We start from the raw sequence: 23,218 nt of genomic DNA, 5'->3' as shown, positions 1-23,218 counted from the left end.
ACCTACATTTATTTCTGAATTTGTTACCAATCTCTACCAATCCAATGATTAAGGATTAAAGCCACTTGGGCCTCATAAGTCTAATAAATTCACCCATATGGTCAGTTGTAAACTTGTAATGCTACATACTTCCATGCAAGGAGAACCAGGTAAAAGATAAAAAGTTTATAAAATGAAAAATCACACATTGCAAAGAATCTTCAACTATATAAGGAAAATTCTCAATTTATCACCTTTGTTGTTCATAGAAAGGGTGGTTAACAATAGGATAAATGATAAGTTTGCTAAAAGAGAAAAAAATTATGACCAAGTCATCCAAAATTATCATCTTATGGACTCATTCCCACTCTATTGTTGAAGGAGGCTTTGATGTTATATCCAGAGTTACACGGTTCACACCTCGGACATTGTTGGTAATTTTACGAGACACCTGATCAAGGAACTCCGAATCAAAACGATACCTGAAAAAACATAGCACCATCCGCATCAGTCAATAGAAATTAAATCTGGTGAATATAATTATGATAACGTGAAACTACCGATGAACCAACACTATGAAGTAATGACAATACTTGATATTGGTCGAACTTTGACAAAAATCTAATAAGGTCTAAGCACAGAAATCTAAGTTCTGTATGCTCCAATATTCCACTGGATTGGAATATTAAGTCCAATTATATGTAGCTTTCAGCTATGGAATCATGAACATGACCACATTTAACTTCAAGAAGTTGTTTATGGTTAAAAAATGGGTGTAATCTCGTTACCGTCGGGGTTGTTCAAATATCTAAATGTTAGAAGCACAAGTCACCAAGGGTAATTGTATAACTTTGCTTGATATAGGAGCAAGAACACACTCCAATTTCACATTTAAATATCTATAGTTTTTCCTTCAAAAAAAAGATGTGTTGCACATTTATACAAACAGCCACAAATTTCCACCAATCATCAGTCTTGTGCCAATGTATAGAAACACAACAAAGTTAACAGAAGTTACACATGCTTATTAAGTAAAAGATATGGCATACTCACCAATCTGCTGTCATCCCATCTCGACTTGTAACAGCTCTTAGGCTTACGACATGAGAATGAGTTCTTTGATCACCTTGAACTCCTACCGACAAAATACCCAAGAAAACAGCAAACGCTTGCCAAATTTCGTCATAGAGTCCAGCATCTTTGATTGATTGAACAAATATCTCATCAACCTGAAGAGATCACTTTATATCAAAACCACATAGCATATAGACACAAATTTCATCCATGGAAAGAAAGTCTCTGCTCACCTGCCGAAGAATTTCCAAACGATTTCCTTCCGTGACATCACCAAGAACACGCACAGCAAGCCCCGGTCCTGGAAACGGATGACGCTTCAAAAAGCCCTCGGGAATATTCAAGATCTTCCCCAGTGCACGCACCTTTTAGAGACAACGAGTATAAGCAAAAGACACACTATGAGGATTAAAGAGAAAAAAAACAAAACTTTTCATATAAAGGGGTTTCATATTCGAACCTCATCCTTAAATAAAAGTTTTAGAGGTTCAATTAGCTTAAGCTTCATGTCCTTTGGAAGTCCACCAACGTTATGATGACTCTTTATGGTGTGGGAGTGGTTTCGTCCGCTTCCAGGAGGTGGGCAGGATTCAATAACGTCTGGATATAAAGTTCCTTGAACCAAATATAGAGGTCTCTTCCCAAATTTTTTCTCCAGTTCTTGTGCAAATTCATCAAAAATACAAATGAATTCTTTCCCAATTATCTTCCTTTTTGTCTCAGGCTCCACAACACCCTTCAATTTGCTGAGAAATTGCTCTGATGCATCAACACATGTAACAGGGAGGTGGAGATCTTTCTCAAAGGTATCCATCACACGCTCTCTTTCCTTATATCTACAAACAACATATATGATATAAGCTACTCAGTACATTACTTCCGCTCATTCAGTTTACATATAGTAACCCCATTTCAGTTAATTTTGAGGCAGAAACAAGTGAAAATTTGCACCTTAGTAAGCCGTTGTCAACAAAAACACAATGAAGTCTGTCCCCAATCGCCTTATGCACAAGAGTCGCAGCAACAGTGGAATCGACACCACCAGACAAAGCACAAATGACATGATCATCAGGGCTTACCGTTTCCTTGATAGTTTTAATTTCTTCATTCAATAAATCCTCCATCTTCCAATCTGCATTGACCCCACAAACATCAAAGAGGAAATACTGCAATGTCTCCATCCCTTGAGGCGAATGTGTAACCTAAATAATATTTAACAACCTTGTCACTTACCACAAGAAAGTTGAGAGCACTAAAACAAAACAAAAAAAGGCACCAAAACTAAGCTATTAATCAATCAGTAAGAATTCTCCCCCACCCTACTTAAAGTTCAAGGAGCACCTCATTTTTAACCTTCATTACATTCTTCTAACACTATTTTCATACTCAACAACAAACATCCAAAATCAAACCCATCAAAACAGTGTTACTAGGTCATATACTCAAATCACACAAACACAATTAACTCAGGAATCTCAAATAACGATAAAAGCATTCATCCAATCATCAAAATTTTCTAAATACAAGCATGAAAATCTAGTGGTCCATAATGAGTTTAGGATGAAAAATTCGAGTCCGAAATCATTTCGAACTGCTATATAGTCCATTCCATGCTCATCATTGATTCTCCTCCAATCAGACTTATAAACCATTCTTTACAAACTTTTGCCAATTATACTTTGACAAAGCATCTCACAACAGAACAAAACACCCAGAAATGAAAAAAGGAATCAACTTTACAGCAAAGTAAAACCAAACTAATAAACTAACAACTTTATAACCAAAATCAAACACAGTAATAAACCTAATAAACTTATAATCAAATCCAATTTGTTATATAATTATAATTTTACCTCAGGATGATACTGAAGCCCATAAAACTTTCTGGTAGGATTCTCAATAGCAGCAACAGCACCTTGTTGACTTACTGCAACAATCTTAAACCCATGAGGAAGTTTCGAAACCTCATCACCATGACTCATCCAAACATCTTGTGTATCCCCTTTAATTCTATTCCCAAACAACCCACAACTCTCAGAAATCACTTCAATATTCATCTTTCCATATTCTTGTTTATCCCCAACTTTAACTAAACCTCCAAGCTTCTGCACAATTAGCTGTAATCCATAGCAGATGCCGAGAACATAAACACCGTGCTTTTCTACATAATCGACGAACCCATCACAGAATACCGGCGCGTCAGGCGCGTGAACACTGTGGGGGCCACCAGAAAGGATGATTACACGTGGGTTTAAGTCTGTGATGGATTTAAGTGAAGAAGTGCCGGAAATGCAGAGAGAGAAGACGGAAAGTGACCTGATTCTTCGGGTGATTAAGTGGGTGTATTGAGAACCAAAGTCTAGGATTAAGACTAAGTCAGATTTCACTTTCTGAGCTTCCATTTTTATTGGATGAAAGGTAAAAAGGAGGATTGAGGAGAGAGAATTGAGAGGGAAGCTGGGGTTTAAGAAGGGAAGAAAAAAGGGTTTGGGAATTGGGAGATATAAAAGGTAGGGTGAGATTAGGGTTTTAGAAGGGATGGCGGGAAGGCAATAAGCATGGGGTCCATGGAGCAAGGAACGGCATGGAAGTCTCGTCTATCTTTTAATACTACACTCTTTCAAGTCTTTATTAATTTACCCGTATTCTTTTTGAAGTGTTCGTTATTAGTTTACTTATTTCTTTTGTTTCTATTTTTGGAATGGGAATACTAACTTTTCATCACACATACATTCAACTTTAATATAAAATAATAGTTTTTCATTCTTTCTATGATCCACAACATTATTTCTCCTAAAACTCTGTGCAAAATAAAGAGGTAAACTAATCAAGTCAACTCTTTGCTTGTTTACGTTTGGGTCGGGTCCGCTCGGACTCAGGTGTGTCACCATGTACTTTTTGGTTGCGTCGAGTCGGTTTAAATTAGCTTTTTCATCTAGCAAATATATAAAACACATATAATAGCAATAAGAATAAGTGAAATAATTAACAGGAAAGAACTAACTACTACATAGTATTTCATGAATTTTTTCCTTTTTTTTGTTTAAAATGTAACTAATATGACAACTTTTCGGACCGCAACATCATTATCAGGTCAATTGAACAGGTAGAATCGTGCTCAGGTCATATTTGAGTCTTTGATTTTGGGTCGCCCCTGGCCCCGGATTAATTCAGGTTTCGATTCTGATCATTATTTCTTTCATATGTAAACATATATATCTTTGTTCGGGTATTTTGGATCGGGTCTATTTTGTCGGTTATACCGTTGTATTGTTCCCCTTTCCCTCTTTAAAATATCTCAATTTTCTTACCTCAAGTATATAATCAATTTTATGAGTCAAAAAGTAAATGTAAATGACAAGTTTTTTCCTAAAACCTATACTAAGGTTAGTGTGACTTGTAATAGTATTCTTATAGTATAAATATGGCATTTGTCATAAAGTACAAATGTACAATGCATACAACAGAAAGAAAGCAAGCATTTCTCAACTATCTTTCAGTCTATAATATTTTTGTTCCCTTTGTTCCACAATAGTACATTAAGTATGGGTACATAATTGCTGTAATTTATGCAATTTATTTTTCTTTTTTTGTTGTTTTGTCCTTCATTTATAAAAAAATTATGAAAAAGATTACATTCCTATCAGGTAAGTAAAGAAGTCGCTCCACCGATCTATCGAACTTTCGCACGCAAGAAGACAATTTTCACTCATAGAAGACGGGTATGGATAGCCACTTCAGTCATGCTCGTTGTTTCTCAGAAGTCGAGGGAATTTTAGGTAGAAAGCCCCACTTCCAAAATACTTTAGGGCTTGTCCAACAACGCGATTGATATGAACAGTCTCAATTACGCGTGTTCCGCTATTTTCAGTCCCAACTAAAGAACATTTTTTGAACCGTCCCAACTCCTAACTATGAAAGTATGAATTATTTTTGCCAAAATTGGTCCTAACTAACTAGTTATTGTTGAACAGGTTAATTTTTTTTTAAATAAAATCCTAAGTCAATTCCTTCTTCCTTTTTCTCTCTCCTATCTCATTCCTTCTGCCACCCTTTACCACCCCCCTGCCACCCCCTCTCCTTCCCACCCCCTCCCCAGCCACCTCCGAAACCAACCCCCCCAACCACCTCCGATATCCCCTAAACCCTAAACCCAAATATCCTATTAAACTTGCCACCGTAATTCTCCATCCAAATTCCAATTTTTGAACAAATATATTTAAAAAAACATCAATGAAAATTTAAACCCACAAAAGCCCATCAATGAAAATTTAAACCCACAAAAGCCCATCAATGAAAATCAAAACCCAGAAGAATTCATTAATAAAAATAAAAATCCACAAAAACCCATCAAATAATTTACTCAATTTGCAAAAAAGAAGGAGAGAGAAAGTGGACATACAGGCCAGAAGAATTGAGGGAAAATAGATGAGTAAATTGGTGATGTTGTTGTTGATAGTAAGTAACGAGAAAAACACCCCTAAAATTCTAAAAATTCGAACTTACAGATTTCCCCTTAGGATTGGTACTTTCAAGCTTCAATCTATCTTTTTGAATTGTTATTATCGATAAATTTGATTTACCCACTAAAAAGTAAAAATCTGTATTTTAAAAAAAAATTAAAACTTGATTTGGGTAAATCATTATTAAGTTGCAGAATTAGGGTGATTTTTTCCTCCATTGCTGTAGTCTATGGCTCGGCAGCTTTCACTATCCGCCGGAGTTGTTTGCTATTTAGTGTACGAAGTAATTGTGGGATATCGACGAATTTCTAAGAGGGTATATCTTTTTTGTACTAAATACAATTAATCATACAATTAGTAAATTTCCTGCTCTAAGTTTGAATTTTGTTTGGTGTGAAAAGATTGATGTTTTACCCAATTTTGGTTCGAAAACTACTACGAAGAAGAAGGGAATCATCACATTGTGTTAGGCTGTTAGCTTACTTTATATGCCACCTATTTGGATCATTTAAATTTCTTGTTGCTTTCGGAATTTGAAAAATTCTTCATGTTTTTTTCCCTCAATCTATATGTTCAATTTTCCATATTAATTTTGTAACTGCTTGTGGTGGCGTTATACATCTGGGCGTACCGTGAGTATGGTAGACTATTTTTATGCTTATTGATCATTTGAAATCATCCGAATGAGTAAAATAGATTAGGAAGGAGAGTTCCAAAAGATTAGAAATTAATCTCGAGTGTACCAAGCACATGGTACACTCGGGTGTATGATGTATGAACTCATGAGGTGTTAATGAATGGTGATATTGGTAATGAATTTTTAGTAAAGTTCATGTCGTTGGCCCCCTCAATTATTGGTTAGCTGTTGGCTGTTTAACTGTGATTTTTTTTCTTGTTCATTAGAGTTTAACTATTACTTAGGCCTTGTTTGGTTGTATATAGGAAGTCATACTTCATATGAAGTTATTTTTTCCATGTATTTGAAATTCCTAGGAAGTATAAAATTGTGTTTGGTTGATAATGGGAAGTAGAACTTCCTATGGGAAGCTCTACTTACCTAGGGGGACCTAGGTAAGTAACTTCCTCCATTTTGGAGGAAGTAGAACTTCCTACTTCCTAGGAAGTGCAAATTCCCATGATTTTGCCAACCAAACAACTTCATATACTTCTAATTCCTGGGAATTTGCATTTCCCATGATTTGTTTTGTCAACCAAACAAGGCCTTAGAGTTAATACAGCCCATGATTTGGATTAATTACATTTTCTAATCTTTTGGACATGGGTCAGGAACTGTATTCTGAAAATTATTTGTTGCTTTTATTATGCAGAGTGATAATCGTGGCAGGGATTACTTAAATGAGCTTCCAGATGATATTCTTGCAATAATTTTACAATATTTGTCAATGTAAGATGTTTCTAAGCTTAAAATATTGTCACGACGATGCAAGATAGATACTTTTCTTTGAATGGAAACTCTACAGGCACTTCTTCACATATGAGCGCCCACAGGCGAATTAAAACAGCGCAAATTAAGGAGGGAAACTATGGGGTCGTTTGGTTTACATGGGAAGTCAAAATTCCGATGAAATTGCAAGTTAGAGGAAATAAATTAATTAATCAAATTCATGGGAAATTGGTTAAATTGTTTGGTTGACAATGGGGGAATGAAATTCCCATGAGAATTTCTACTTACCTGGCGGGACTTAAGTAAGTAACTTCCTCCATTTTGTGTGAACTCAAAATTCTTAGGAATTTCTAATTCTTTCATTTTGCTATTTTATTGTCAACCAAAGAACTCACCAAATTTTCATTTCCTAGGAATTTCTATTTGTCATGTTTTCTCATATCAACCAAACAACCACTATTTCTTTGAACGGAAACTCTACAGGCACTTGGCTGTTGGGATTGTTATACTGATGATTATTGGCTTCCTTAGATTACCGAATCACTCCAGTTAATTATTTTTTGGGTGACAATGTACTGAATACTCCAGTGTGTATCACCACCAAACTAAATTGCATCACCAAAGTTATCTACATCTTCTGTTTAATTCGGAAGGCCTATTTATCCATGAAGTTTCTATTAAGACCGAAATTATGTTTCCCTTCACATTTACTTCATAAAACAAGAACCTCTAATTCTTTTAACCATCAGGGATAAAGACTGCATATATCTAAACCTTCTCGAACTTTTATCTGAACTTATTGGCCCTTTGTGTGCTTCGATCTGAACTAAGATTTTCTTTCAAGGTGAAAGAACACATTCTGAGTGGTTGATACATGCCATACATGTGTGCTCACATGTATCCACACACACTCAACCTTCATCTCTATTAAATTGTTGCATTATGCTCAATGGATTGTTATTGCTGTGGTTGCAGATACTGATACCGAGTAATTTGCAAAAGGAAGATAAAATAACAATGGCACGGCGTCAAAGATCCATTCATAGCCAGTTTAAAGAAGTCGAGATTACTGGATTCTGTGGCAGTGAGACGCAGATAGAATTGGTAATATATTTATTGTAAACTGCCATTGCACTTAAACGAATGACTATAAGCTTAGACAAAAGAAGGTACTGTAAAACTGCCATTGCACTTAAACGAATGACTATAAGCTTAGACAAAAGAAGCACTTTAGCGCGTCTGGACCATTTGTTTCCAAAGGTGCAGTGGTTTGATCCCGAGATCTTAAGTACATATACTAAAGTCTTAACCACTCGACTAAGTTGTATTTAGTGTTATTATCATAATTTATTATATTAATAAATGAAATTTTTTCTTACCCGGGGCATAGCCCGGGCCTAATAACTAGTTGTGTGTTAAATTAAGCTAGGCGGCTTGTAGTTTTATCTAAGAGTTGTTGCTAAACAAACAGGTAGAATCAGGCAAAGTTCTCCTTGTTACGCGTGTATGATGATGTATATAAGCATATATCTGTTGAACTTTCTGAGTGACTTTTCTCTGATTTTGTATCTCAATCTAAACAATCCTACTCAATATTTGCGTGTTAGACAATGTATTTTCATCAAAATCTAGCTAATTGATTTGATTAATGCTACCTTCTAACATCCTTTGAAATACTAAAATAGTTTTTATCTCAACTTAACAAAGCTCTTTGATGTGTTCTACCCCACTCAATAATATTTTATCAGTATATTGGCAGATTCAAAAGCAAATTCTTCAAGTTTGCTATTTTTGAAGATTTCAGCTGCCTTTTTTTCCCTATTATTTAACCATAATGATGGTGTTTCATTTCCTTGATGCGCTAAATATGAAGCAACACAAAGAATTTTCTGTTTTGTTTACTAATTACTCTAAATACTTCATATTAAATCAAATGAAATGTCATTTTCAGTTGATGACAAAATTGACAACGCTTGATGTATGCGGCGAGCCGTGTAGCACAAAGTCAACTGCAGGGGGGTGAAAAAAAGCTTGGGAATTGGTTAGAATAGTAGGAGTATCTAGTATGATAAGTAGTAGTATGTACTATCTAGTATATAAATAAACTTGCTTTGATACATATTGGTATACCCCTTCTCTTTTCTTAAACTATTGAGACATCAAGGTCTCAAAGTTTATATCTTTTGGTTCTTATTGTTGTAAATATATTGTGAATTTCAATTCTTTTTGCTGTTTATCTTGAGTTTTTTTTGGCATATTACAGCAATTCTTTTTATTTATCCATAAAGATTTTGTCGATTTTCGGAGAAAACATATCACAAAAGATGAGAGGAGTTGATATAGAGAATCAACAAAAGAATGAAAGAGTACCATTGTTGCAAAATCAATCAGGGATTATAACAAAGGAAGATACCAACACAGCTTCATATTTAAGTGGAGTTTTTAACTTGTCATGCACCATTGTTGGTGCAGGGATTATGAGCTTACCAGCTGCCATTAAAGTACTTGGTGTTATCCCAGGTGCTCTTTTGATTTTGGTTTCTGGGTTTTTGGCAAAGTACTCCATTGATATCTTGCTTCGCTATAGCGAAAAAGAAGGTTCATATACTTATGGGCAGCTCATGTATAATTCCTTTGGAAGAATTGGGGAGATTTTGTTTCAGATTAGTGTCATTATCAACAACACTGGCATTACCATTATATATTTGATTATCATTGGTACAAGTCCATTATCCCCTTGTGCAACATATTTTTTCATAGTTTAACTTTATAACTGCTGGTGCAGATGGTGCTGGACAAGGCTGGGCCAAGGCATGACCCAGCACGGACAAGCCTGTGGCACGACACGGTGGCTAGTGTCCTTGCTCTGCAGGCAGACCAGAGCCAAATTTGAGGCCTGGGTATAGACAGCCTACCATGCTTGGTTGTGTCAGGCTCTAAAATTTTGCCTTATGGTGAAATTTGTGCCTGGTGTCCATGTCATCTTGGTCTGTGCTTCAAGCCAGTCCCGCCCCGTGCCATCTTCAACATGATTGGCTATAATGATTTTCCTCTATGCTACTTTGTTTTTTGTGTTATGAACAAAATATGTTGATAATAATTATGAATCAGGAACTCCTTATTCCCCTGTGTATAGTTTTTCTGATGTCTTCTTTCATGTTTGTATATGTAAGCGGATGTTGTTTCTGGTTCAACTACAAGTGGCATTCACCATTCGGGTGTTTTAGAAGAGTGGTTCGGGGAACATTGGTGGACAGGCCGCGCCTTTGTGCTGATTCTCCTTACTGCGTTTGTCTTGGTTCCTACAGCATGGATCAAGCGTATGGGTTAGTGATTTCTTGGATTTTATGTTCCATTTTGAGCTACAAAACTCTCTTATAATTTATCTCATCTTTTGGTGTACACTATTACTATAGAGTATCCTACCGTCAGCAATATAATTGATTAATGCTGAATTTCAAATGCTATTTCTCCTATGCTGTTTATAGAAGTATATACCAAAAACTGTGTTTACTGATTTAAACTGATATTTGGTGATTGAAACTGATATTTGTTGATCAAAACTGATTAAATTGACAAAAATTCAGTTTTACAAAAATATTTCTTTTCATGTTGAAGTGAACAAGGCCTGATCTGCCCCAAAATCTTTGCTCCATTGTAGTTTTGGCAAACTTTTTCTCTAAAATTTGAGTTGACAGTACATGTTTAGCAGTTATTTACTTCTTGTTCTTACATTTTGAGCTCCCATTCATGTCCTATTATAATGATCATTGATGCATATGTATCCATTTTCTATCATGGCTGCAGAAGCTCTGCAATACACTTCTGCAATAGCAGTTGGACTGGCAGTGTTTTTCATTCTTATTGTCATTGAAATTACTTGCTACAAATTGGCAATGGGAACAGTTAAACAACCACCACTCTTTCCTCGCATAGATGATCTTGCATCCTTTTGGAATCTATTCACTGCAGTTCCTGTGCTTGTTTGTGCATATCTTTGCCACTATAACGGTATGTGACAACTGATTTAATTTTTATTTGGTTTCAGTTTTACGTAATTTTTGCAGGGCAGTTTTCCAAACAGCTTGTTTCATCATTAACCGAGTTCTATATCGTATACTTTGTTTGTAGTGCATACAATACGCAACGAGCTTCAAGATCCATCCCAAATGCCAGGAGTAGTGAAGTCTTCTCTCTCTGTCTGCAGTACAATCTACATAATGACAGGGTTATTTGGATTTCTTCTCTTTGGAGACTCAACTTCGTCAGATGTACTCTCTAACTTTGACTCTGACCTTGGTGTCCCATATAGCCCACTATTGAATGCTATGGTTCGTCTCAGCTATGCAGCTCACATTGTGCTTGTATTCCCGGTTATCTTTTACGCCCTAAGGCTTAACTTTTATGGCCTTATATACAACTCGGCCATTCCACTGACTTCAGATAATCAAAGATCCACATTTGCCATCATCACATTGAGTTTAATCCTTGTTATACTATTAGGAGCTATATTTATTCCCAGTATTTGGGTAGTTTTTCAGTTTACTGGGGCAACTGCTGGAGCTTTAATCTTGTTCATATTTCCAGCTTCTGTTGTTCTCAGGTCAGTCATGGTTTACTATGCCTCAAACTAATGTGTTGCATTCATTTGTTACATGCTTACATACATAAGTATATATTAAGCATATTTGGGATACTGATGCTAATTCTGAAGTTCGTGAATGATTATTTGTCTTTACTATTAAGGGCACCTGTGTAAAACTATGCTAAATTTGATCATCATATGCATTATTCTTCCTCTAGTTCAGAATGGTTTTGATGTTTGTTTTTCATGGTCTCAAATGCATACTTTGACCTTCAATATCTTTAATTACATATTAGTAAAATATGAAAACTTTACTTTTCAAAATGCATATTGACACAAACCTAACAGATCCTACATTTTTTTTCCTTATACAATAGTGAAAATTGATGGTGAAAGTTAGGTGCTGCAACTATTTTGAGACCGTGAAGTATGAGTGTCCTCACAGAGTCAAAATGACCATTAGAGAACATTTTTCTCCTTGCATATAAGATCATTTAATTCGTTCTTTATGGATTATAATGACGATTTTTTAATATATTCTTGCTGTCCGAAGAATTTGGATAATTTCATAGGCCATAAAAATCATGAACTATAACAAAATCATAATTTGGACCATCTGTTATCTTAGCTCTTTCATTTGCTTCTTTCCAGGGATCATTTAGGAATCTCAACGAGAAGAGACAAGATTCTTTCATGGGGTTTGATCATTCTTGCTGTAGTTTCTGATCTGGTGGCTATATACAGCAACGCCGTTTCCTTAATGTGAAGTGCTTGCCTATCTTGTTTGGGCTGCTCCAAAATTGGTGGTTCGCCTTATTTCATGCTTTGATGGGAAACAGGACATCCCATATGGGGGGAGGGGATTCTTAATTTATAGTTGCATATCACAATGTGTTATTCCATGCACAATATGCCATTGTGTAATGATTTGTGTTATGCATTATTGCATATCACAATTGTAAAGTAGGAGTTTCTCAGGGGGTGGTTCATTTTTGTGCTGTGGTTCATTTGTACTATTTTCTCTGGGAGGTTTATCCTCCCACCACTGTACAGTATATGTATCCAAAAAAAAAAGCAGAATCCTGTAGAAGTGTTCACTACTATTAAAATTTTCCCAATTGTGAATTGTTCTTATGTGTTTCTTTTTCTCCTCTGAAATTCTCTCCCTTATTTCATTTATATTGGATGCAAACATTGTATGCAATATAGGCAAGGTCTCAGAGAAAGATCCTTTAGGTACCTGAAACGCTGAAAGTTGGCATGAATCTTGGTCAGATCATCTTATTCTTAGATGTTACCTATTGCATTTCCTCTCACGTAAAAAGCTCAAAAGATCATGTGTATAGTATGCGAGTTTTTTTGTTATTTGAGAATGAACATCGTGCTCCCAGGAACACTGTAGACTAGCTGTCCTGTATGGATTCTGACCATTAGCTCGAAGTCAGGCACATTCGTTTTAGTGGATAAACGGTTTATTTAGTTTGGCTTCAGAATTTGAATTTTTTGGGGGGAGGAGGGCCGCACACTCAGCATCCTATCTCAGGAAGGATAAGCATGTTAACAGGCCGGGTGCCAGGGGATGTGGGGTATGACGACTCGACCACAGGACTACATCCTGGAAGCCTGAAGGTGATGCCACTACACAACACCTTCTGCCTTAGTTCGCGTTCACTAGCGAAAGGACTTCCAGCAACTAATGGTTTGAGATTTCTGATCAGTTGCTCTTGAACTTGTTAGCTGATACAAGGATATAATATATCTTCTGATATATTGTTGGTTAATTATACTAATAAACAAATCGAGAGAAAATTGGAATGTTTTGTTAATTATTCCTCTTATGATGTATGTATTTTATTAATGCTCTTAGATTAGTGTAGTAATTGTTAATTAGGCAATGCAGTTTTATCTTTAATCAACTATCAGATACCTGCTGAACACTTAGTAACATAGCTTGTTCTTCCTTCTCTACGTGCTAACTGCTAACTGTACTTCGGTGGTTAGGAGAAACTATCAAAGGCGTTGACAATACAAATATTCTCCATTTCTGAATATTGTGTTTTCAGTTTGATCTATTTTTTCAGAGTAAATACTAGTTTCTTTGATGTACTCCTGAAGTTCATCAATCTTGTCAAATTGCAAATTTTTGATTCTTCATAAACGACGAGATGACGTTTATCAAAGACGTTGAAAGTAGTTCAGAAAACGGTAGCTTGATTGACTTCAAGGATAAAAAAGTTCCATTGTTGGCTCATAAAAGAGCTTCATTTGGTAGTTCAGTCTTCAATTTATCATGCACCATTGTAGGTGCAGGAATCATGAGCTTACCTGCTGCTATGAAAGTATTAGGTGTTATTCCTGGTGTGATTTTGATCATAGTTGCTGGATTTTTAACGGAAGCTTCGATCGAGTTCTTGCTTAGGTTTAGTGATGCATCTTGTTCATTTTCTTATTGTTCTGTTATGGAAGATGCATTTGGTAAAATTGGCAAGATTTTGGTGCAGCTTTCTGTTGTTGTCAATAATGTTGGCATGTCTATCATTTACTTGATCATAATTGGTAAGATTCATCACAAACTATATGTTTACTTCTTTCGTTATTATATGTAAAATTTATAGCAAATCTGATCACTACTTTTGCTTTATTAATCAATTGAATTAGAGGATGTGCTCTCTGGATCATCGACTTCAGATGGAGTTCATCACCCCGGTGTATTAGAAGAATGCTTTGAACAACAATGGTGGACAGGGCGCGCCTTTGTGCTACTTGTCTTGACTCTTTTTGTCTTCATGCCTTTGATATCGTGTAAACGTATAGGTGAGAAACAACAGCAATATATTCGTAGTCTATGCTTCCTCCAGCACAGTAAGCATCATGCTGTTTGGTACCGACATCTTTGAATGGAAAAATCCAACTAGTGGAGAAGCAGAGACGTGATTTTGGGATACAATCTCTATATAAATTCTTACAATCTACTGACAGGATGATCCAATAACTAGAGAGAATAACGCTCTCGAATAGTAGGCATTATACATTTATAGTAGTATTAAATCAGTTTTATTTAAGTAATAAGTATAAATCTAAACATTGCAGTAGAATTTTGTCCCAAGTTTATCTTGATCAGTGCCTCAAGGCCTTATTCTCTTCAGCTAATTTTTACTACATTGAAAGTATTTAGACTGATTGTATAGTTCTATGTCTCCATTGTTTAGACTTTAAACTATGATAATGGGTTCTAAGTAGATTGTATGTTTCTATGTTTACATGGTTGCAGATTCATTGAGATACACTTCAGCTGTAGCAGTTGCACTTGCAGTGTTCTTTATAGTTGTCGTCGTTGCAATTACAGCTTTCAAACTAGGCCAGGGAACCATACATGAACCTGCATGGTTTCCACATATTGAGAGCTCGGAATCCTTTTGGAATCTCTTCACTGCTGTACCTGTTCTTGTTTGTGCATATCTTTGCCATTTTAATGGTAAGTCAAAGTAGATAAATAAATCATGCATCACTAAAAAAATCTGATCTCCTCTTATTAACTGAACTTGAAATTTTTAACCAAACAAGTTTTTCTGCTGTTACTGTAATCCCATCAATAACATCATAAGTATTGTTTCGCGCTCTATCTTTGAACTAAGAGCATACTCTACAAAAACCAATCTTCGAACCCATGTCTTAAAAACTGTGGAAATTATACAAGGTACCCTTTAATATATTGTGTTTTTTCAAGATAACTCATTAACTCTGGCCTACTGGAAATTCCCAATATAATCTGCAAATGCATAATGTCTTCCAAGCTAACCTTATTTGTCATAAATGATTATTTTCGTAACGAAATGTCTCTTCTTTGCAGTTCATCCAATACAGAATGAGCTCAAAGATCCTAATCAAATGCAATCAGTAGTTAAAACTTCCCTCTCACTCTCTGGAATAGTATACTTACTAACAGGCTTATTCGGTTTCCTGCTTTTCGGTGATTCCACTGCTTCTGATATTCTGTCCAACTTCGATACCAACCTTGGCGTTCCCTACAGCTCGTTACTGAACAACATGGTTCGTGTCAGCTATGCAGGCCATATCATACTCGTCTTCCCCATTATCTTCTATTCTTTAAGGATAAATTTGGACGGCCTACTGTTTCGTCGTGCAAGGCGGCCTCTGGCTTCAGATAATTGGAGATTTGCATTAGTCACGTTAATACTGATGTCTGTGATTCTGTATGGAGCTATATTTATTCCTAATGTATGGCAGGCTTTTCAGTTTACTGGTGCCACTTCTGGATCCTTGCTCCTGTTTATATTTCCTGCTTCCATTGTTCTCAAGTATGTCATTTTCTTCATGTTCATGATCTTAATTTTCTTATGATTTTTTACCAAACAACTTTATGCAATCTGATAACTATAAGTTTGAGCTACTTTGCCAGTTTTAATATCAGCCTGATACGTCTTTTCAGTTTCAACTAGTTTATCATGTTTAGTTCCTTTGAACAAAATCTGAGGGAAATCCCTGTTTCTTTTGGTTTTTCAGGGACTGTCATGGCATAGCAACAATGAAGGACAAGATGTTAGCAATCTTCTTGATTGTTGTGGCTGTGTTTACAGATGTGGTTGCAATCTACAGCAACGCGAGCACGTTGATTCCAAAGCGTTCATGATCATGCAGACTTGTATTCTTCTTGGATTGGTTTCTACTGTGAACCAACAACAGGGTGTTTTGTCAAATTGGTAGTTCTGAACTGGATGTATCATGTTAATTATGTAGATAACAAGGCATTGAACTATATCTGCCTAGATTCTCCAAGTTTTCTGTATCAAATATAAATACTCACTACTAAGTACTAACTCAATGTTGGTAGCTTAAAATATACAAGATCATTCAATTGCACATTACTCCTTCAAAAGCTACATATTCAAGTTACTGCTAATTGAAATTATAGAGCGAAGATCAAGTCTTGTTTATTTGTCTATAACAGGCTTCGTCATCTTAAATTAGATTACGATCATCCACTAGTGAAGTTGATTTGAAACGACTAACATGTGATTTTGGGGTGTCGTTGATGAATTTTATGGTCGCTAATCAAGTTGTTTATTAATATACCTAGTGTACACAAGTTTTTGTACAAACAAATAGTCAAGACATCGTTCCAAGTATTCTAAGGATTTGGCTAAAACTTCCAAAGCTATGCAGAATTGTTATATGGAAGATTGGGTAGTAGTTGAGCACCATTATATGACAAGCAAAATTCTTCCAAGTATTGACCTTTGTACAACCTTATTTTTAGGTTCTTAATCTTATGGACTCTTTGTTTGGAAGAGTAAGGCGCACGTTGTACGCACGAGAAGACACTATTATTAAAGAAATAACAATAATGCTATAACAAGGACAAGATCGATGTTAGATGTAATTGATTAGTGTTCCAAATAAGGTTACGGTAAAATTAATTCAAAACAGCCAAAGGAATGAATATGGTACTAAAGGAAAACAAATGAAGTATGTTTTTTCTTATATAATGGTGATAAAATTAAATCAAAATTGGTTGATAAATAGCGTCAAAAAGTAAAATATGCAACTAAATAAGTACGAAGAAGGAAGTATATTGAATAGCAGTGACGCTACCGTCGCTACGTTGAGGCCTAAGAGGGCCATGACCCCTATAGGCCCTAACACAGCTTTTAAGAAAATCAATGATAATCAATGGTATCTTGTTTTATTGGTAAATTGACCCCCTTTATAATCATATTTAGAATTGTGTTTTAAATTGATCCTTCTCCACAACCAAGCGACTTTGCCGTTTGCCCTCATATTGAAAAAAAAAACGAGGTATAATTGTTCATAGTACGATTCCAACTTGCGATTGACCCAAAGAAATTGGGGTTGGCTCAAGTGGTGAGTTTACCCATATTTCCTAGCAATGTTTAAGGTTCAATTCCTATCCAGAGCATTTGCTTGGGATTTAAGAGGGGGAGGGGGGTTAGGGGCGTCTGACTTGTAATGGATCTCTGGATTGGGGGCAGTCCAGAGGATTTCTTCCTACCAATTTTTTTTTTTATTTTTACAAAAAACTTGCCATTGGGCCAAGAGAAAAGCCCAAATGCCGTTTTGTCTCAAAACTACTTTTCCTTAATTTTTCCTACATGGTTGCCTAAACTTCCAACTACCCCTCATTCTCTCTCTCCAATTTCTCTCTCATCTTAAATCTTCATCATCTTCCAAATTCATCAGCATTATCTCACAATCTGCAACTTCAATCCCAGAAATTAAATACAAAAATGGCGGAAAATGAAGTGATTAAGGAACAAAATGATCAACCTGACGAACTTGCTGATGCTCTTGATGATCTCTTCAATGGTGTTTCTACCATGATCAAGTCCGAGCTTCAGGTTGATTCTTCCCTCATTTTACTTCAGTTCTTAATTTTTTTCCCATCAAATTCATTTTAGCATTTTGCATCAGAACTGCAGTAATTTGTAGAACACCAGTGATTTATAGTTGGATTACTTAAATCTTCTTTAACCTAGGGTTTATCAAATTTCAGTGAGAATATCAAATTTATTAGTTAATATATTCGTGTAATGAGTAATGACGATGATCCGTTTAGTTTTTGTGTGAATGTTTATGGTGGTAAATGTGTGCTTGTAATTTGTGGAATTATTAAGAAGAATGTTGTTGTATTGCTGGATTTTATGAAGTGAAGTATTAATGAAACAAATATGTTGTCAAATTTAATTGAATATGCTATGTGTATGAATCGTGGATTAAATGCTTCTCGAGATGGGTGCTAAAACAAGGTTAATATAATGGCATTGTGATCAATTGAAGTGTAAGCTCCTCAGTCACATACAAATTAAAGTTGGGCATTGGAAAAGAATAAGGCATTGGCGCAATGTTAGATCTTAGAAGAATTTATATAAAAGTTTGTAGCAATAGATTGAATAATGGTTCTGCGAGTATTTTCGACATTACACTTTGTCTAAGATATCATAAAGGAAAAGGCACACAGGGGAGAGAAGAGTGAGCTTGTTATTTTCTTCGAAATACTTACAACATTACCTGCCCGTTTGGTTAGTGGTTATAAATAGTGGTAATGGTAATGAAATTTAGTGTAAATTTGTTAAGAAATTCTCATATCAATGACCATGGGAATGAAACTTTTTCACAAAACATAGGTTTTCCTTTATGAATTTCCATAACCACCCAATACCACCTTCCCAAGTGATAATGGATTGGGCAGTAATGATATTTTAGGAAGAAAATGGATATTTTTGGAGGAAGTAGCATTACTATAGGTAATGACATTGGATTTTTAGTACAAATTTACCCTATAATGCATTACCACCCCCGCTATGACCTCTTACCAAACGGGCCATACAAGATCGAAATGGATCATTTAGCTTTCCTTCCCTTCTCTTCTCCATCTTTTGTATCTAAACAAGAATACATGAATCTATCCCTCTCCCTTTCGCCCATTTCCCTACCAATTTCTTTGTCCAAACACACTCTTTAAGGAATTAAAACCTTGGTAGTTGGTAGATTGTAGATTTTTTTTACATGGAGGGATATAATTTGCGACGCTAATGGCTGTGTTTGACTACAAGGAAAAAAAATTGAGTTGCAGTTGAAGATACTTTTTATTGCTCGCCAAGAATGGGAGATCCTAGCTCGAGAGAGTATCACTACGATTATGAGTAAAAATAATAGTTCACATTATTCTGGACTCTGAATTATATTGATGCTACATCATATTGAGAACTTTTAATTATGATCTTACAAAGATAATTCTTTTGGAAATTTAGAAATACTATCTTCTTTTTATATCTCATCTTGAGTTTTTGGTAGATGTGAACTTTGACTACTGAAGTAGGTATTATTATTTAAACGTTAAAAACATGTTTTCTTTTGTTAAGGTTGATGAATATGAAATGGTGTTGTTACTACAATATTAATGTCATATTAGAATATGCTTTTACATGGAGAAATTTTGTCAAATCTGACAGTTTTGAATGTTGCAATGCATTAGGGATCAAACAACCTACTCGAACTTTTGGAGAAAATGAATCTTAAAGTAGCAGAAGAGTATACCAGTTATGGGGATGTTGCTTCTGGTTTGAGGGTGTTTGTAGAACAGCTGAAGCACAAGAGTGGTAGCTTCGAGGGGTATGTTCAGCAAATTGATGCTATAGATCAGCAAGTGACAGAATTTGAAGCTGTAATTTCAATGCTTGATAAATATGTTTCCATGTTGGAAAAGAAGGTGCAATCTGCATATCAGATTCCACCGGCGTAGTCTCACTTATATCTTCTTGTCAATTTGATGTCTTTTGTAAAAATAGTTTAGAGTTCGCATGCTATATGTTTAATAGATTTTGATCAATGTGGAATTGAAGTTGTTTTGAATGGGATGAGGAGTTTGCATTAGTCCTAGAGTTTTGTGGTAGGAACTCCTGTGCAATCTTGTGGGGATGATGAATATGGAATTGAGCGTATATAGTGTGAATAAGAACATACCTGATCTTCTACAATTTCATTGTTTGGTTTTATTCTTTCATTATGCATTAGGTCAACCATTTACAAGGGATTTTGAGTTTTGATTTTTTTTAGAACTACTCACGAGCCCGACAAGTTTGAGTACAAGTTCTAAATCTTCTTACAAGGATGAAAATTGGGGATTCCTGTTACAAGGGACGAGCTTAATCTCATTACTTTTGGCATCGAATGCAATGCCAATATCACTAGGTCGTCACCTACTGTTCAACAACAATGCCAAAAAGACTTTAAATGAATGTATATATTACTTTACACATCACATACACTTTCTAGTTTTGGTATGTACTTTAATTAGTACCAAGTTTAATTTCGACCAAGCTTGCGTAGTGTATTTGTTTAGAAATTCACCTTATAACCTTAGTGTCACGAGTGTTCTCAAATGTGATACTTGGTGAATCCCAAAAGAGATATAGAGACCTATACTATAATATATTACTACTATCAATCTATTACTAAATGGTTTCTTGAGAGATAATAAGGAGAGGAGTTGCATAATCTTTCATTCAGAGGAATTAATATTGAATAATGAGAGATAATGGGGAGAAAGAGTTGCATATGTACTTCTTTCATTAAGAGGAATGAATAGTGAGTAGTGGATTTCCTCACCCAGGCTTGGGCAGAATAGCAGAGCAAGTACAAGTATTAGTAGTATAGTAAAAATGCATTCCAAATTGATTTAGACTAATTCAAATTATTAAAAAACTGTAATTTTTTAATACTTAAATTTTTTTATCATTATTGACTTTATTAGATCTTTAGTAAATTTTATTGGCAGGAACTCCCCGCCTTAGATGGGTAGAAAGATAAAAAAGGAAGTACAATTTTGAATGCTTTGGTTATGTACAAAGTAATCCTTTCGGGAAGAGAGAATTAGGAAAATCCTATTGATTGCAGCTTTCTCCATACCTCTGAGAAAGCATGAAAAAAAAGGCTCGAATGATAAGGAAGAATGAGTTGTATATTATTTCGTCGATACTAATGGGGTATATATATATGTATATATGTTTGTAATAGCTATTTACTTAGGGAGTAAGGGTTCTAAAATGCCCTATTTACTAAGGAAGTGAAGGGTCTAGAATATTCTATGATATTGGCATTCATACAATATTTCATAATAAGTAGTTTTTATTTGGTGTGATGTGCACCAGGCTTTTTTAGTTATTACAATTACATTTCAAATAATGTGGGAGTTAACTTTCCAAAATACCTATCTTCTCGATATCCAAAAATTTTGACAATTTTCTTTAAAAGTCACTAGAATAGGGTTGATCAAGTCTAGCCCGATTTGTAAGCCTAGGCTAGAAACCAGGATTTTACAAAAAAAAAAAAAAAAAAATTGGCCCTATTTTTGATTGGACCGAATCAAACTTTAGTCAGGATTGTTAGGCACAAAATATAATATTAATAAGTCTATATTAGTCTTGTGCTTAGAAAAGCTCGTCTAAGTGCTTTTAGAGTTTGGACAGTGAAATCCAGCGTGGCCCAACACATAATGGACAACATTTAAGGTAAAAAGTTTGTCCAAATTCGGCTTATAATCAACTCTTGGACGAGCCAGTTTCAATAATTTGATATGAGCTTAAACTAATTGTATCACGTGGAACCGATCTTACATGAGTTCGCAAATTATAAATGTGTCCATGAAGAGCGGATTGAATTGTATTACTACTTATAAGGGATTTCTTCTATGTCATATTAATCGATAGTGCCTCATTGATAAGTGCTACAAGATCTCATGCATTGAAACTCATAATTGTGGACCTGATACTAAGGGGGTGTTTGGCAATTAGAGTTTTGGAGCAAAAATAGAGTTTTGGACCACTTTCAGAGTTTTGACTAGTCAAAAACTCTAGAAGGGGTGTTTGGTAAAATAGAGTTTTAAAGAGAATTTTAGAATGAAAACTCTCAAAATGAAAAAGCTCTTATATGACCTTTTTCTTTAGAGGATTAGGTACAAATATGTTCAATGACTTTTTTAGTTTTTTGCCTCTAATAATACTACTACACATTGTATTAAAGTATCTATAAATGTCATTTTACTCAAACAAATGGCAATAAGCTTTTAGCAATCAGTTAATTATTACCAAACACATTTATAAAAAAAAGTTGTCAAATCAACAGTCAAATCTGCTGAACAAAAAGTTAAAACTCTAACAACAAACTCTGAACTCTAAAATCTATTTGCCAAATAGGACTAAGTTCTCGTTTGGTATACAAGAGAATTTAATTCATGTAGGAAGTTTCATTTTACAGGAAATTACTTCATTCCCTCATGTAATTCATAGGAAATGGCGTAAATTTATTTGGTTGACATAAAAGAATTTGCAATTCCCATGAATTCTATTGACCACGGGGTGGGTAATTAAATTCCTACATTTTGTGGGAATTTCAAATTCTCAAAAAAATTTCATTGCACCCATTTTTCTCAACTTTATGTCAACCAATCAACTTTCCAGATAAGAAAATCATGGGAATTTTTATTGCATACATAAATTCATATCAACCAAACGAGCACTAACTATAACATAGAATAATCATTATATCATACAAAAACCAAAAAGTTATTAAAAAAGGGACTATATTGTACAATACCTGTTGCATGATAAGTTATCGTGGATCATATTATTCAAATTTTTTGAACTCAAGGGCTTGAGAAAGGGTTGCAAGGAGAATGGAAAGGTTTATCCTTTGATTTTCAAAATTGTTTGTTTAAATATTATCAAAGGAAAACCTAGTATTTTCCACCACCACAACTTTTCCCGTAAAACTACCACCATCCACGTACTATTTTCAACCTCTTCCACCTTCCCCTTACCGTCGCTCTTCCCTCCCCTGTCGCCGGCTCGCTACCCCTTCCCCTCCCTTGTCGTCGGTCGCCGCTCCTTCCCCTCCTCCTCTGCCGCCCCTTCCCTTCACGATTACTGACAAGAGTTTTTTGCGATAAATCTTTTTTCTTTCATCCTCTCTTGTAGGTCTAGAGTTTTTCGGCAAGGGAGAGGTGTTTCCGATGAATATTGGTGGTTTTTGTGTGGATGTGGTGGTTTTCGGGTTGAGGGGTAACGCTTTATGTGGTTTTGGGTGGTGCCATGGTGGTTTACGGGTGGTGCCATGGTGGTTTCAGTGGGATGAGATTTGTTTTGGGTGGTGCCTTGGTGATTCTGTGGGGTGGGG

At 35.3% G+C, this 23,218-nt stretch overlaps 4 protein-coding genes across 8 annotated transcripts; 3 read left to right on the top strand and 1 right to left on the bottom strand.

Annotated features, from left to right (window-relative positions):
- Nucleotides 1-150: 150 nt before the first annotated feature.
- On the bottom strand, nucleotides 151-3,585 carry LOC104907259 (uncharacterized). Its single transcript, XM_010696167.4, has 6 exons — nucleotides 2,907-3,585; nucleotides 2,005-2,255; nucleotides 1,514-1,889; nucleotides 1,287-1,418; nucleotides 1,033-1,208; nucleotides 151-461 (listed from the first exon to the last, which is right to left on the bottom strand). Exons 1-6 carry the CDS (start codon nucleotides 3,453-3,455, stop codon nucleotides 338-340), a joined length of 1,608 nt encoding a protein of 535 aa, XP_010694469.2. The 5' UTR covers nucleotides 3,456-3,585; the 3' UTR covers nucleotides 151-337.
- A 1,557-nt stretch (nucleotides 3,586-5,142) lies between these two features.
- Nucleotides 5,143-12,694, top strand: LOC104907269 (amino acid transporter AVT6A). 5 transcript variants are annotated; one of them, XM_048639404.2, is made up of 9 exons: nucleotides 5,143-5,511; nucleotides 6,845-6,921; nucleotides 6,998-7,223; nucleotides 7,897-8,025; nucleotides 8,873-9,639; nucleotides 10,095-10,247; nucleotides 10,729-10,932; nucleotides 11,053-11,524; nucleotides 12,158-12,694. In XM_048639404.2, the coding sequence occupies exons 5-9, from the start codon at nucleotides 9,246-9,248 to the stop codon at nucleotides 12,270-12,272; spliced, it is 1,338 nt and encodes a 445-aa protein (XP_048495361.1). In that variant the 5' UTR covers nucleotides 5,143-5,511; nucleotides 6,845-6,921; nucleotides 6,998-7,223; nucleotides 7,897-8,025; nucleotides 8,873-9,245; the 3' UTR covers nucleotides 12,273-12,694. The 5 variants fall into 5 exon arrangements, with proteins under 5 accessions (XP_048495361.1, XP_048495360.1, XP_048495362.1 ...); XM_048639403.2 differs by having other exon boundaries at nucleotides 5,143-5,832; XM_048639405.2 differs by lacking the exon at nucleotides 6,998-7,223.
- Nucleotides 12,695-13,036: 342 nt separating this feature from the next.
- LOC104883975 (amino acid transporter AVT6A) lies at nucleotides 13,037-16,311 on the top strand. The gene is made up of 5 exons (XM_057392768.1): nucleotides 13,037-14,062; nucleotides 14,165-14,320; nucleotides 14,778-14,981; nucleotides 15,357-15,825; nucleotides 16,031-16,311. Exons 1-5 carry the CDS (start codon nucleotides 13,672-13,674, stop codon nucleotides 16,155-16,157), a joined length of 1,347 nt encoding a protein of 448 aa, XP_057248751.1. The 5' UTR covers nucleotides 13,037-13,671; the 3' UTR covers nucleotides 16,158-16,311.
- Nucleotides 16,312-17,626: 1,315 nt separating this feature from the next.
- On the top strand, nucleotides 17,627-20,022 carry LOC104907274 (biogenesis of lysosome-related organelles complex 1 subunit 2). Its single transcript, XM_010696187.4, has 2 exons — nucleotides 17,627-17,883; nucleotides 19,521-20,022. Exons 1-2 carry the CDS (start codon nucleotides 17,773-17,775, stop codon nucleotides 19,785-19,787), a joined length of 378 nt encoding a protein of 125 aa, XP_010694489.1. The 5' UTR covers nucleotides 17,627-17,772; the 3' UTR covers nucleotides 19,788-20,022.
- Nucleotides 20,023-23,218: the final 3,196 nt, after the last annotated feature.

Source organism: Beta vulgaris, chromosome 2 (assembly GCF_026745355.1).
Source record: "Beta vulgaris subsp. vulgaris cultivar EL10 chromosome 2, EL10.2, whole genome shotgun sequence".
NCBI lineage: Eukaryota > Viridiplantae > Streptophyta > Magnoliopsida > Caryophyllales > Amaranthaceae > Beta > Beta vulgaris.
Note: the sequence above shows the minus strand (reverse complement) of the source record. Positions and strands in the feature narration are given on the sequence as shown.

Bases quoted from the DNA above. Each gene is read 5' to 3' on its own strand.
- LOC104907259 (XM_010696167.4), bottom strand. From the start codon at position 3,455: ATGGAAGCTCAGAAAGTGAAATCTGACTTAGTCTTAATCCTAGACTTT. The intron at 2,256-2,906 runs GTAAAATTATAA...AATATTATTTAG, and splicing joins GGCTTCAGTATCATCCTGAG to GTTACACATTCGCCTCAAGG. The intron at 1,209-1,286 runs GTGAGCAGAGAC...TGATCTCTTCAG, and splicing joins GTTTGGAAATTCTTCGGCAG to GTTGATGAGATATTTGTTCA.
- LOC104907269 (XM_048639405.2), top strand. From the start codon at position 9,246: ATGAGAGGAGTTGATATAGAGAATCAACAAAAGAATGAAAGAGTACCA. The intron at 10,248-10,728 runs GTTAGTGATTTC...TCATGGCTGCAG, and splicing joins AGCATGGATCAAGCGTATGG to AAGCTCTGCAATACACTTCT. The intron at 10,933-11,052 runs GTATGTGACAAC...CTTTGTTTGTAG, and splicing joins ATATCTTTGCCACTATAACG to TGCATACAATACGCAACGAG.
- LOC104883975 (XM_057392768.1), top strand. From the start codon at position 13,672: ATGACGTTTATCAAAGACGTTGAAAGTAGTTCAGAAAACGGTAGCTTG. The intron at 14,982-15,356 runs GTAAGTCAAAGT...TCTTCTTTGCAG, and splicing joins ATATCTTTGCCATTTTAATG to TTCATCCAATACAGAATGAG. The intron at 15,826-16,030 runs GTATGTCATTTT...TTGGTTTTTCAG, and splicing joins CCTGCTTCCATTGTTCTCAA to GGACTGTCATGGCATAGCAA.
- LOC104907274 (XM_010696187.4), top strand. From the start codon at position 17,773: ATGGCGGAAAATGAAGTGATTAAGGAACAAAATGATCAACCTGACGAA. The intron at 17,884-19,520 runs GTTGATTCTTCC...GCAATGCATTAG, and splicing joins TGATCAAGTCCGAGCTTCAG to GGATCAAACAACCTACTCGA.